General features: G+C 44.2%; 1 protein-coding gene across 2 annotated transcripts in view; it reads left to right on the top strand.

Annotated features, from left to right (window-relative positions):
* Positions 1 to 13517, top strand: part of ABTB3 (ankyrin repeat and BTB domain containing 3) — a 298152-nt gene that overhangs the window by 257995 nt on the left and 26640 nt on the right. The window contains exons 11-14 of one of the 2 annotated variants that reach the window (XM_090043150.1): positions 680 to 858; positions 6121 to 6192; positions 12201 to 12306; positions 13019 to 13121. In XM_090043150.1, coding sequence (XP_089899276.1) covers positions 680 to 858; positions 6121 to 6192; positions 12201 to 12306; positions 13019 to 13121 — 460 coding nt within the window. The remainder of the gene's footprint in view (positions 1 to 679; positions 859 to 6120; positions 6193 to 12200; positions 12307 to 13018; positions 13122 to 13517) is intronic. The other variant, XM_090043151.1, reaches the window with a different exon arrangement.

The following is a 13517-nucleotide window of genomic DNA, read 5'->3' as shown; positions in this document are numbered from 1 at the left end:
CTGCCTGCCGGCCAGCCCTGCTCTGGAGCACCCTCCTGCTCCAGCCAGACCCTCCACAGCATGTTAAGCCAGGTCAGAGCAGCCCCGGGACCTCTTGACAGCTGGGGCTACTCCAACCCAGCTCAGCGTGCTGCGGTCCCCGGTGCACATGTAAACATGACACCCAGGAGCAATACACTCTGGCACAAAGTATGCCAGAATTTATTCAGCCGCATTAATAGCACTTGTAGATATATCCAGGGATGTAAAAGCTTTTGTCACTAGGGAAGCAGTTTAAATTGACGTAATGGCAGGTAGTGCCTAACAGCTTTTACTGTTGGGTGGCTTGTTGATGACCCCTTTGAAACAGCTGTAGTGGAGTAACCCATCTCCCAGTGGTGTCCATGTCACAAGTTGCTACTGAAATCATTCTTAATCGACAGTTTGAGCAAGAGACTGAAGGCTAGATGGTCAGAGAAACCATACTCTTCACTTGCCCTTGGTGCTCTCTCTGCAGGTTAAGCCTGGCGCCTGCTGATAGCCATTGGTCTGCCTACGTGAAGATAAATAAGAATTCACTGTTCACGAGCCCTAAATTCATACAATTAAAGGCAAAAAAAAGCCTAATAGCAACCCTCCCCCGCTATTCAGGGGCAGTTTGGAGTGCACACATGCCTCCAGCATGTATCTTTTTTTTCAGGTGTTCCATGGACACTGCACACCTGGTTGGAGTCTTTGCGAACATCCTTTCAGCAGCACAGAAGGCCTCTCATCCAGTGCTTGCTAAAGGAATTTAAATCCATTCAGGAAGAAGAGTACACTGAGGAACTCATCACACAAGGCTTGCCCTTGATGTTTGAAATACTGAAAGCAAGCAAGGTATGTGCATTTTAAAGAACTTAATAGCAGAACCCCTAGCCTCTGGGAATCCGGCAATATAATTTTTACACAGATTTTCTGAAGCTCATTTATGCCCCGTGCTATATTTCATATTCATGTCTTGATTTTTTCAACTGAGATGTTGATAGCTGAGCCAAGCAAGGCAGAAACTTGGCTTTCTAGGGCTTTGCAGCAGGGCTCATAGTTACATTTATTTTGGATTTTGTGAGCCAGTTTTCAGTTATCATCCTCTCTAAAGCATTCTTCACCTAACAGGGAATAGTAGCTGGGGACTCTGTACTAAGTAGTTTCCACCTACTAAACCCCCCTCCGCCATGGAACTTCCATGCTCCACCCCCCAGCTCCCCCCCACCCCCCACACACATAGCAATGTACCTTCCTAATGCTCCAGTAAAACTCATTTAGGTATATCTTCCGTGCAACTTCTCCCCAAGTGTCGTTCCTTCAGTGTGACTTTTTCTTATCTTAACAATCCAAATAATGACGAGCTTTTAGCAAAATGTGTATGTATTATTGGCATATATGTATTACAGACAAAGAGAAACATAAGGGACAATCAGCTAAGGAAAATGTAAACATCTTCCCCTGCTGGAGAGCTAGATATTTTCTTTTCATACTTGATCCATTCAAGACTAGCTTCCCTGCTGCTCCCTTCATCTTGAAAATACCACCCGTCCTCTCCCAGGAAGCTCAGAAAAAGGAATTGGATTGGACTCAAATATATGCTTCTGCAAAGGCAAATTAGAGATGAGGGCTTGTTACTGAAATCATCTCCCTCCTAGCTCCTAGGAACTTCATCTCTGGGATTAGTTTGTATTGCTGTGGGGAGTTTCTGCAGGCAATTTATAGGAAATCATTCTGAATCCTGGGGACTCATAGACTTCTTGCTCTGTATAGTTGCTTATTCATCCCATACCTGGCAGCGAGGCACTCTTCAGTTTGGAAGCCGATATAAAGCAAATTGCTTTGAAACATATATGGAGGTTAGATTTAAATGTAACCTTGGGGAGGGGGAGGAAATAATTACCGTTCTTCTGGGTGACTGCAACCAAGGCCAGAGAGTTAACCTATGCTCAGCTTTAAAATAATATGTTTAACTAGAATTATATCTCTCTGATATGCCAGAAAAAGCCCTCAAGTGTCTCTTCCTTGCAGGAGGCACTGCAGCAAAGTATAACATGCTTATTTTTGCTTTGGGTACAATTTAAAGCCAAACTGGTGGGGGACTGCAGGGAAAGCAGTGGGAAAAGATAGATAATATCATGCTGTCCTTTGTTCTTGCTTCTACATCTAGTGCAATAGCCTGCCATCCATCTACATGCAGGCATGCATACGCGCGCGCGTGCACACACACACACATTATTTTATATTCTTAGCTGTACAGTGAATCATCTTGAGGCCCTGCAAGGATTTACATGATGTGCAGATGGTAAAAGTGATTGCCATGGCCTTCTCCAAATGGCATACTAGGAACCTCTCCTGTACCGAAACAAGGATTGACTATCTGTAGTCTCTTGGAAGAAAGTGAAGATCCTTTTAAAGCCTCCTCTCAGAAAGATTCAACAAAAAAGGCTCAATTTTCCCTGCTTACTGCATGAGGGCCTGGAAGGGAGCGTACCAGGTCAAGAAGTCCCCTACCCAACTTGCATTCTCCCTAAAAAGCTCAGTCCATAGGCTCAGTGAACCTCCAGAGATGGAGAATGACACAGGACTGACAAAGAAGTGTGACTGTTGTCATGACGCGTTCTCCCCGCCTCCCCGCACAACCAGTTCATAGGGCTATGTGATTGCAAGGAGGGGAGCATGACTTAAGCAAGAGGACATGGACTCTTCTCTGTCCTGAGAGCTCAGAGAGAGACTATGGCTCCATTTGACCTGAACGTTTGCTTCATGAGTGTTTGAGATCAGGAGTAGGGTGGGAGTTGCCATTAAATAACTAGACGGTAATTGCTTGTTTTCTTGTTTCATGCAAAAGAAAATACCCCACATGATGTGCACTACAATGCTCAGTATCTTTTCTTTGCTTAGCAGTTTGTATTTAATTGTAACAAAGCTTCACATTTCCATAAGTAGTTCCTATAACAACACACTCTGCAAACATTCAGGCACTGAGACTCATCGTGACCCAGAAAGGGCTAAATCTACAAAAGTTAGGGGAATGCCTTTACCTACAAGTTAGTTAGACAAAAGGAATGTAAATTGCTTCTTATCTTCCTTATGCAGCTTCAACAATATTTTAAAAGGCCAGTGCCTTTAGGATTTCAGGATTCAGTTGGAAACGTTTCCCATGGGAAGTTTGTAGCCAGCCAGCACTGATGTCAGAGTCTTGCTGGCTGGAAGGTTGGCACTTTGCCCCCCACTTTAAATGCTGGAGCACTGCTGCTATCAAGTGAATAAAGAATATTTTTGGAAACCATGACACTAGAACAGAAAACGGCAATAAAAATTGGCAAATCAAGCAAAACAGGTGTGTGTGATTGAGGTAAAGACTCAGACCACATTGCCTCTCAGAGACCAAATCAAAGGAGAAGAACTATTATTAAATCACATGTGGCTTATTTGGTTCTGAGATCACTAGGAAAGAATTTCAAAGGCAAAGACAGGTGTTTAGGTACCAAATTGCCTTTGTTTTTGCTGATTTTTCCTTCATGCTTTCAAATTATTCCCCTCTTGATCAAATGCATCAGGGACATATAATGCAGGTACTAGGCAGCAGGTTGAGCATAAAACAAAAGGAGGTTCTTTTTTGCACAGCATGAAATTAAGTTGCACCAATCAGCTGTGGGGGGTGGGGCCACCAGGGCCCCACAGCCAATCGGTGGGGGGCAGGGGGTGAGGAGCTGCCGTGGTCTGCCCACGAAATCAGCCAGCAGCTGCTTCAAGTTGGGTAGAACCCTAAATACAGGTTTAAGGAAATCTCAAGAGAGCCAGAAATGCTCATGGTGCTAGACCTGTGCTTAGTTGTGGTTCTCCGAAGAATCTGGTCCCTTGAATAAGGAAGACTGTTGCCATTTCAGGGCAGCTTGAGGCTGGGAATCAGGCAAACCTCTCAAGCATTGGAGTGGTTTACAGAGGGATTGCAGTAGAAGAGAAGTCAGAGAGGCACTTCATAGAGCTAACAGTCTTGAGTTAAGCTTAAGACACCATAGGTACATCTACAACTGATGTTTACTGCCAAGCTGCCTAATTAGCCCTGCAGTAAAGTCTCAGTGTCTACACATGCAGCCCTGTTAGGCCACAGTAAACTAATTAACTCCACCATAGGTTAGTGCTTCTAAACACTAGTGCTATGCTGTGGTGATGTTATTTAGTGTGCCACAACTCATGTGTAGGTGCCGACAGGGCTGGCTGGGGCACAAGGGTGTGCTTCAGTGTGTGGGACTTCCTGCTGACTCACCCCACATTGGAGCACTCTCATGTCCCAGCCAGGCCCTCCACAGCATGTTGAACAGGGTCAGAGCAGCCCTGGACTGGCACACTGACACAAGTGCCTGGATGACCAAGCAGTTAAGCTGGAGGATATGTAAGTTAGATGCGTAGTACACCGAACAGGGTGTAAAAAGGAGGGAAATGGATGGTTGGTCTCCCATATAAAATTTGTCTTCCACCTCCTTGCAGCATTATGGCCTGGTATTGATGAGTTTAAAAAGGCAGTCTATGAATAAGGGTTTTGATGGCCCTAGATTAAGTGGTAGTGTAGAGCTCCAGTGCACTAGGGGGAAGATCCAGGAAAAGCCATCTCCCTAAGCCAGGAGCCGTATCCCGTCAGGTCATAGCACATGTTCCTCTGCATTGGGGAGTGAGGAGGGAACATCATGTCAACCTGCTTTTCTATTTTCTGTTGAAGCTGTTTGTTAATAGACAATTGGGGTTTTGCACAAAATGAAAAAATAAATCCTGGAAAATATCAGCTCTCCACAGTATGTGACCAAAGTTTGTTGACAAATCAAATGTTCAAAACCTGAAACACTCAAGAATTGACATGCTTTGATTTGCAAATGCTGCCCCAGTACCTCAGGAGAGCGGTAGGCTGGTTGCCTGGTGTCTTCATTCTCTGCTAGGAGCCAGACTCCCTGGGTGAACTGCATTGCCCTTGATACCCAGAGCCAGCCTTGGGGAAAATGGTACCCTGGGCAAACTTGTGTTTTGGTGTCCCACACTAGCTTCTCCCTCCCACATACATTAATGGCACTGCTGCAGGCAGAGGCAGGCAGGCAGAGGTGCAGTCTGTCAGGGAGGTGGAGCAGCACAGTGTGATAGGCAGCAGCTAGATGCAGGGGGTGGGTTGAGCTGGATACTACATCTCCTGCTTGAGGGAAGTGGGGGTAGAATTGGCTAGGGGGGAGCACTGTAGTGAGTACAGTTGTTCACGTGTATGTGTGTGAGGTGCCCCCCTGACCACAGTGCCCTGGGCAGCTGCCCAGGTCGCCCACCCCTAAGGTCAGCTCTACCAGGGACACCCATGACATATTGCCTCGTCATCCAAGAACAGGGTGCTCAAGTCCAGCCATTTAACTCAGCCTGTAGAAGGCAATGGGAGCCTGAGATATCCAAACTACAACGCTCATGAAGCACCATAGCAGTATTTTTAAATCAAGACATTTTGGTTTTCAGTTTTCCACTGACAAGTTTAAATTTTCTGGAGGGCCATTTTCAACTAGCTCCAAACTCAGGTTTCATCATCATACTGCCCCTTTGCCCCTCTTTCAGCAGAGGTTAGTACTAATGGGACCACTAAAATGTGTTTGTGCATATGGCTAGTGCAGAGGTTGCAACTGTGGCTGTTCATGGAGCAGGAATTTTGCCTGCATCCATAGTCTCCTTGTCCACCCACATCAGGAACCATTTTCTCTTAGCAATGCCCTATGGCATTCCTATGGTATATCCTAGGATCAGTTGCATTCTGAGAAACTCTTTCTGGTGGGAGGCAAGGGGAGATGGAGAATATCATCATTTTCATATTATATTTAGTATAATAACAGTAGGTATTTCCCAGTAAGGGGGGGGGGGAAACCAGTGAAACCAGCATTAAGAATCACCCCTAAAGTCAATTTCTAAAGAGTGCCCATGGCAACGAATACGATTTTGTCTGAACTCCACCCAAAGCCATACCTCTACGAGGAGCCTGATCTTTTTGCTGGGGGTTGGATGATCTCTTAAAACAGGTTTTGCTGTACTCAGGGAATTGTAGGTTCTGTGATGTTGCCTGTCATCATTTTCAGTACTTCTGTGTCTAAACAGTTCAGAGTAACCAGGACCCGAATCCTACACACATGTACATCTTGCATTCTTCATGTGAGAAGTGAATTTCAGGTACAGAGTGGCATGTTAATAACAGATTATTAACTGCATTGTGTTTTTGTAACAGATTCATCTTCACACTAACCTGGGTTTGATTTTGTTGCCTAGTGTTAACATTCTTATCTATGTATCGCCCATGGGATTTTTTGAGCAGCAGTTTCTCAGCTAAAAAAAAAAAAAGCTGCTCTATGTGCAACACAGTGTTGTCAGATGGGAAACACTGTTTCTAGGATGTGTCTGCCCTCTTCTGGTTTCTCACCAAAGGATTGTACTCTGCCCTGGATCTGAGATTTCTTTACACAGTCCACAGCTGTGTAATAAAGAGCAGAATCTTGGCAGATTTCCCAGCAAATAACTAATGGGACCATTTATTCATCAGCTGTGATTAATTCCATTCCATTTGTATCTGCCACAGAAAGACCCGAGACCATTGCTAACAAAGCCTATTCTTTTCTGCTGTTCATTGCCTCTAACTGTATCTCCAACCTCTAGGGCTCTCCTACCTTACAGCTTGTTGACTAATATTAATTATATGTTTTCTACTTAATCATCTAGGAGCAACCCTCTAAAGTGGCATTTAATCAGTTCTGATACAGCTAACAAAACTGAATTATGCTGGAGAACCACAACAGAAATACCCGGGGAAGGATGAAGAGGTTCACAGAGATGGCAAACAGTCTCTTACTAAACTGGGAGTGTTTAGTCAGGACTTAGTGGTCCTTGAAATACCTTCTTGATCACTTAACCCCACATTGACCCTTCAAGGGGACAAGGGATAATGGGCAGAGCAGTAACTCAGGGGCCCATGCCATGGAAGAAAGATTCTAGACTAGTTCTTTACTAGATTAGTATGCCTTGGCCATTTTAGCTGTTTGAAAGACCCTTGACTGCTATGGGTTATTGTTTGGGGTCTTATGGTGCTGTGAGACTTTCAGATAAATTTGGGACAGCTGGCATGCTCAGGTTCAGATGTAAATAATATCAGGAGCAGGAATCGGAGAGGATGGTGAGAATGGTACATGGAACATGATTGAATACAAAATCCAAAATATAGCCTGGGACAGAGATGTGCAGGGCTTCAAGGGCAAGCACAGAGAGCTTAACTAGTTACAGTGGGTAAAGGAGGCCAGAGGGAGGGATCTGATGATAGGACTGAGCTAAACCAATCAGTGTCCCTAGCTAGTGCATTTTTAGTAGACCTGAGAGGTGCAACATGAAATTGTGGAAGGCTGAAGGGGAGGAAAAGATCAGGGCATGACCAAGTGTTTCAGGAGTCAAAAAGAAAGAAAAGCGCTGGATTTCAGCCTACCTGAATACCCCAGGAATCCTGGTTTTTTGTGTTTAAAAATTGCAAATTCTTTGATTAAAAAAAAAAAACCACAGAAAAAATCCCAAATTCTCTGATGAAAAAACCCCAAATCTGTGTTTTCCCATGATTAAAATGAAATGCCACTGTATATATAGGTATCAATTTAAGAAAACATTTTATTGATATATTTACAATTTTCAACCAATTTGGAAGCCTACGAGTGCTTCAATCGTTATAATAAAATACATTCTAAATGTTTATATATTTTGGCATTTGATTTTGTTTTTTTATCCTGGCAAATCAGAGCTTCCTCTGCCACTTCCGCTCACCAGGATGCGGGTCCAGCTGCTGCTGTCCCCTCTGCTGCTTTGTGGTGCTGAGCAGCCCTGATATGTCTGTGACCTGTCCCTGCCCATACCATTGCCCCTCACTCCCAACCCACAGTCCCCCACTTCCCTGGGCCATGCTGGTACCCCTCACTCCCAACCCTCAGCCCCCCGTCCCCACTGGTGCTCCTCACTCATGACCTGCAGCCCCCTGGTCCTGCCAGTGCCCCTCACTCCCAGCTCATAGGTCACTTCCCCCATGGGCCATGCTGGTACCCCTCACTTCTGACCCACTGCCCTCTGGCCCTACCAGTGCCCCCCACTCCTGACCCACAGTCCCTTGGTGCCCCTCACTCCCAAGCCACAGCCCCCCACAGACCTGCTGGTACCCCTCGCTCCTGACATGCCATCCCCTGCCCTGCCCCCCCAGCTGCCCTGTCTCTGCAGTTACTGCAGTGGCTGACTCATGTGGGTGGTGATGGAGCAAGTTGGCCCCAGCAAGGGCTAGAGGGAGAAGGAGAGGAAGCCTGTGGCATCCCCATCCTGGGCCAGGGTTCCCACACCACAACAGGCAGGCTGGCTATGGCTCCCCACCCGCTGGGCAGCATCTCTTGGCCACCCTGATGCCAGCCCAGCCATGCAGCTCCCTGCCACCCCCAAAGAGCCCCTCTCCTGCCCCCCTGCCGTGCTGCAGCCTCACCCACAGACCTTCTCCCAGCGCCGGCAGGCTCCTAACCTGGGATGGAGATTTTCTCTCTTCCACTGTGGTCATTTTAATGGGCCAGACTCTGCTCTTGACTGCTTGTGCTTGGCTCCCAGTTACTTCAATGGGAATTGAGTGTCCCTACTTTCATCCCTCACACACAAATCCGATGATACAGTTTGGCCTTAAGGTCCTCTGAAAAAAGCTTTTTCTTACTCAGTACCCAAGGTTCACAGACCTCCAGCTCTGACAAAGACTCCCTTTTATCTCTGTTCTCTGCTGCTGCTTTCGGCCACCTTCATTGATCAAATCTGCAGGCTACAGAGAGCATATCTACCATCCCCATCCCTCAAAAGCCTGCATGTATCCATTTGTGTGTAGAAGTGGGGGGATGCTTGATCAGAATGACTTAGCCCTTTCCCCTCCAAGTCCTTGGTGAAAATTTTATTCTTTGGGAGCTGTGACTCTGAAGCAACAGATATTTGCCTTTCTGTCATTTTTCCAGCTTAGCAGGGGTTGCGGGGTGTTTACTTCTTGTTTTAGCCTTTCAACCATCTGAGTTGATCTTGTGTAGTTCTGGATATGACAACTGGAGCTGTATGTCTGCATCCACTCAAAATAGGAATTAAGGTGTAGAGAGATGTAACAATAGTATTGGTATCAGAGGATACTATTATATGCTATTGCACTGTAACTTAGCTCTGTGTGATTCTGTAGTGATACAAGTGCAGTGAAACTGCTGCAGCTTTACCCTTGTTTTGTTCAGGCTCAAAGTTAGCGTGATTCAGATTGTTTATATCACTATAGGATCAAGTTAACACAACAGATCATAAAAGCTGCTATACAACTCTCCCACCTGAGTGGTAGCACCCCCTCCTATTTAAAGTGGTCAAAAGATACGTTGTCTGTACACTGAATAATGTAGTATCACAAATCTGAAGTTCCACATTGTATAAAGTTCAGTGGTGCATTTGACTTCTCCTTTTTCTTATATGAAAAAGTGGTCAGATCTTTCTCCCTATAGCTATATGCTCATTTAAACAGCAAAAACTCCAAAACTATGAATGAGATTGTGATTTGATGCCATGTAATACACAATGTTGGGTTTTTTGTGCAACTTATGTTAGCCAAGCATCATTCTCAGTCAGACTGGTCTGGGCTGCAAAACCTTACTGGAGACTTCTGTTTCTACCCAAACTCATGAGTTTGTAATCAGTCATTGTCAAGATGGCAATATGATGTGGCTTGTTTCTGCATACCACATGGACAGTACTTTAATAACTGCGACAGCTCACAGTACTTTGCCTCTGTTCATGGTCTAAGATAGCATCTTCCTATCTTCCTGTACCTAACTTGCCATACCATTTTTATAATATAAGCAGGATCTCCTTATCACATATATAAGTGGATTGGCCAGTCTTCCTCCTTCCCCTGTTCTCTGTGCAGCAGGATGTTTCAGCGTCCCATGGGTCTCACTGAGTCGTAGTGTCCCATGTGCTGCTGCTACCACTGGTGTGCATGTCCTTTATATACTCTATCCCTTGGTGAGGTACTGTGGGGTAATGCCACTGTTTTCCCAGACCACATTGATACATGTATTAAATGTTGATGCCTAACCTTGCCTGTGCTGGAAGAAAGAAGGGTGTTATGGGGACACAGCTTAACCATGTGCATTGTAACTGGGCTAAAGGAATGTCACCAACCTGTGAAAAACCCTGGTTGTACCAGTGTCACAGAGAGGGCCTTTGCACCTCAGTGAATCACACAAGCATAAAAGGCTGGTGGGCACTGCAGTCTTTAATTTGGTTTTCAATAAATCATTTTTCCTGATCTGTAGGGTGAGGTGGAATAGAGGAGTGTGTGGTTCACTCACTTCTGTTGCACCCTTTCTGCAGAACTTTCCCCCTTCCCTTCCTTTTCTGGGTCACAGTCTTGTACCCATTCTCCATCGTGTTCATTAACTTTCCCTTTTGTAATGACTGGGGTAATTTTCTTCAGTCTACCTCTACCTCTCTCATCTCATATCACTCATCTTATCCTCTGCCTACTTTTTTGGCTCCCTCCATGTTGCCCCTGTAGCAGCAGTTGTGCTTTCAGCCCTGTCTGTCTAAAACATTGTCATCCAAGCTATTGAGTCACTTCCTCCTTTAAATCCAGCCTTAAACCTTCCTTTTCTCTTTGGCTTATGATTCACTGTCTTTATGAAGTTCCTCGTGAAGCTCTGTACCAAAAACATTACATAAAAATATACTCCTGGTATACAGTGTGCTCCTTGTGACTAATTTCTTTAAGCAACCCAGTGGAGTTTTGCCCCTGTCTGTAGGTAAAACTGTATCCCCAGACTTGCTGCTCAGGTTCATGGGGAAAAGTGCATTTGACCCATTTGACCTTTTCTGACCGTCTTGAGTGGCTTGGATCTGTATTGCTCAGAATTAGACTGAAGTGGTTCCTGTGTGTTTCTCTTTGCATTGTCTGATATAATAATGGGTATAAGATTCTGCCTTTGGGTGCATGAATGTAATTTCCCTTGATGTCATGGAGAGAAGCATGCATATGTCTGAAGATGCAATATATATATATCCCTCAGACTGAGAAGATGACCAGTTGTTGCAATATTGCTACCACTTATAAAATATATGGTCATTTCAGGAATGAGTAATTAACTGTTTAGGACTCAGTAGGACTGAGTACTGACTAGGGTGTGCTTGGGAATTAAAGGTTTGCCTTGTTTTATGCCTCATACAGACATTTTTAAAAGAAATTCCCCTCACGTTTTCTGTGATGGTTTTTTCTGTGTATGTACCTGGCTATGACCAGGGTTCTCTTTGCAGTCATCTTGAAGAATCTCACAATCAGTGAAGGATTTATTATCACAATTTATCTGTGAGACAAGGAATTATTATTATCCACATTTTACAGATGGGAATAGATGCACAGAAAGGTTAGGGACAAAATTCTCTGTAGGTATTGGTAGTTCCTGCGGAGTTTTGTAGCTCCATTGACTTCTTTGGAACATCTCCTTTCTTCATCAGTACGGATTTGTGGTAAATTTTTCGAAACGTTTAAGTCTTGTCTTCAAAGTATGTATGAGCTAGAGCCCCACTGGCTTTCAATGAGATTTAATTTCCAAATGTGGGTGCTTCTGAAAATGTTCCTGTAAAAGACTTGACAAGTTCACACAGGGAACCCAGGACAGAGCCAAGAACTGCACCCAGCCCTCCTAAGATTCAGTCTAGTATCTTAATTGTTGGCTCATACACCCTGATTTTCAGAAATAACACCAAGCAGTAAACAGCAGTAAACCACCTAGAATTAAATAGGGATTACATGACATAATCTATAATAGCTAACACTTTACAAAACAGGGCCTGCTCATAGGACACTCTTTTTAGAATAGTGCAGATGTTTTATAACTCAGCTATAAAATATATATTTAAATATATTCTTTTTTAGAATAGCAAAGATATGTTTTATATATACGTATTTATATAATAGCTTTGGTTTTCTTAAAAGTAGAAAGAAAACTTTAAGGAATTATATGTATGTGTGTATATATGTGATATTACATATGGATTATATCACATTCTAATCAGGCAACTCTTGGGAATGATTTGAGCTTATACCTATCAATGCACAAGCTTATGCTTGTTTCTCTGGTTGTTGTTTTTGTTTGTTTGTTTAGAATGAAGTGATAAGCCAGCAGCTGTCTGTCATTTTCACTCATTGCTATGGACCCTACCCTATTCCAAAGCTTGTTGAAATCAAACGGAAGCAGACCTCTCGTTTAGGTAAGCTTTAGGTGAATTATCAGCCAGAGTGTTCTCAGCAGACAGTCTGAGAAGGAGGAGAGAGCAAAAGAAAGGAAAGAGGAAAAATGGCTAATCAGTGGTGCAAGGATGCTGGCTTCAGAAATGAGATTCCTGTTTGAGTGCTCTGGGGATACAGGACAGAACAAACGTAACTGTAAACTGAAGAATTAATAAAAAGCTACGGAGGCCACTCAATATATGGGCAATTTTTTGCTCATCTGTAACTGATAGAAGTCCTTGGTGTGTAGAATTGGCCCTTTAGGTATACCCCTTACTCTTGGGTCTTAGTCTTGTATCTGCTCAGACCCTTGTGCACTGCCAGACTTATATAACAAGACTATGTTGTGTTTTCTTCGATACAGCAGGCAACAGCTATAGCAGAAGAACTAGGACTAGTGAGCCAACAGCATTCACTCCCTCATCTTGAATGAACTCCGTGTGATGGATGGCTGTTATCTTACAAAAGATCAAAACAAATTTCAAAGCTTTTGAATTTACTTTGTATAAGTTCTGTTAGAATATCTATATATGGTCTATCTCAGGCTAGTCAAAATAGCTTCACAGGTTTTTCTAGGTAAAAAGAGCACCCCCTTAAGCCTTTGCCTTTTCTCACCAAAACAGGAAAAGAGTTTTTAGACAGGTCAACTATTCCCAACTAAAGATTTTCTTTTATCTCCTTTTCTGATTCCAGACCCTCACTTTCTTAATAATAAAGAGATGTCGGATGTCACATTCCTGGTGGAAGGAAGACCTTTTTATGCACATAGAGTATTACTATTTACTGCATCCCCAAGGTAAATATACACGTTTGCTTCTTAAGAATGGATAATTAGTTTGATCTTTGTTTTTACTGTGGCGATTTGTTAGGACTAACAATGCAGGTGAAGCCTCCATGTTTCACGTTTTTCCTAGAAGGTAACTTTCTGACAACATTACTTTGCTAGATGTATAAAAGGGGTTCCCAAAGTTTTTATGCCATGGCCTGGCAAACCACGGCCCGGAAGTGGCCACAGCCCAGTAATCACAGCCAACTGCAACTGTAATTTCCGGCCAGAAGACAGGTAAGGATACCCTCAACCCCCGGCTGGGGGGTGGACCAAACCCTATGCTGCCGTAGGCCCTGTGGAAGGAGCCATGGCTTCTCTGCCCAGCTCTGGGGGGCCATGGTTTGCCGGTCCATGGCCACTTCT

The sequence above is a fragment of the Crocodylus siamensis genome, chromosome 4, assembly GCF_052110815.1.
Source record: "Crocodylus siamensis isolate JL-2025a chromosome 4, ASM5211081v1, whole genome shotgun sequence".
NCBI lineage: Eukaryota > Metazoa > Chordata > Crocodylia > Crocodylidae > Crocodylus > Crocodylus siamensis.
Note: the sequence above shows the minus strand (reverse complement) of the source record. Positions and strands in the feature narration are given on the sequence as shown.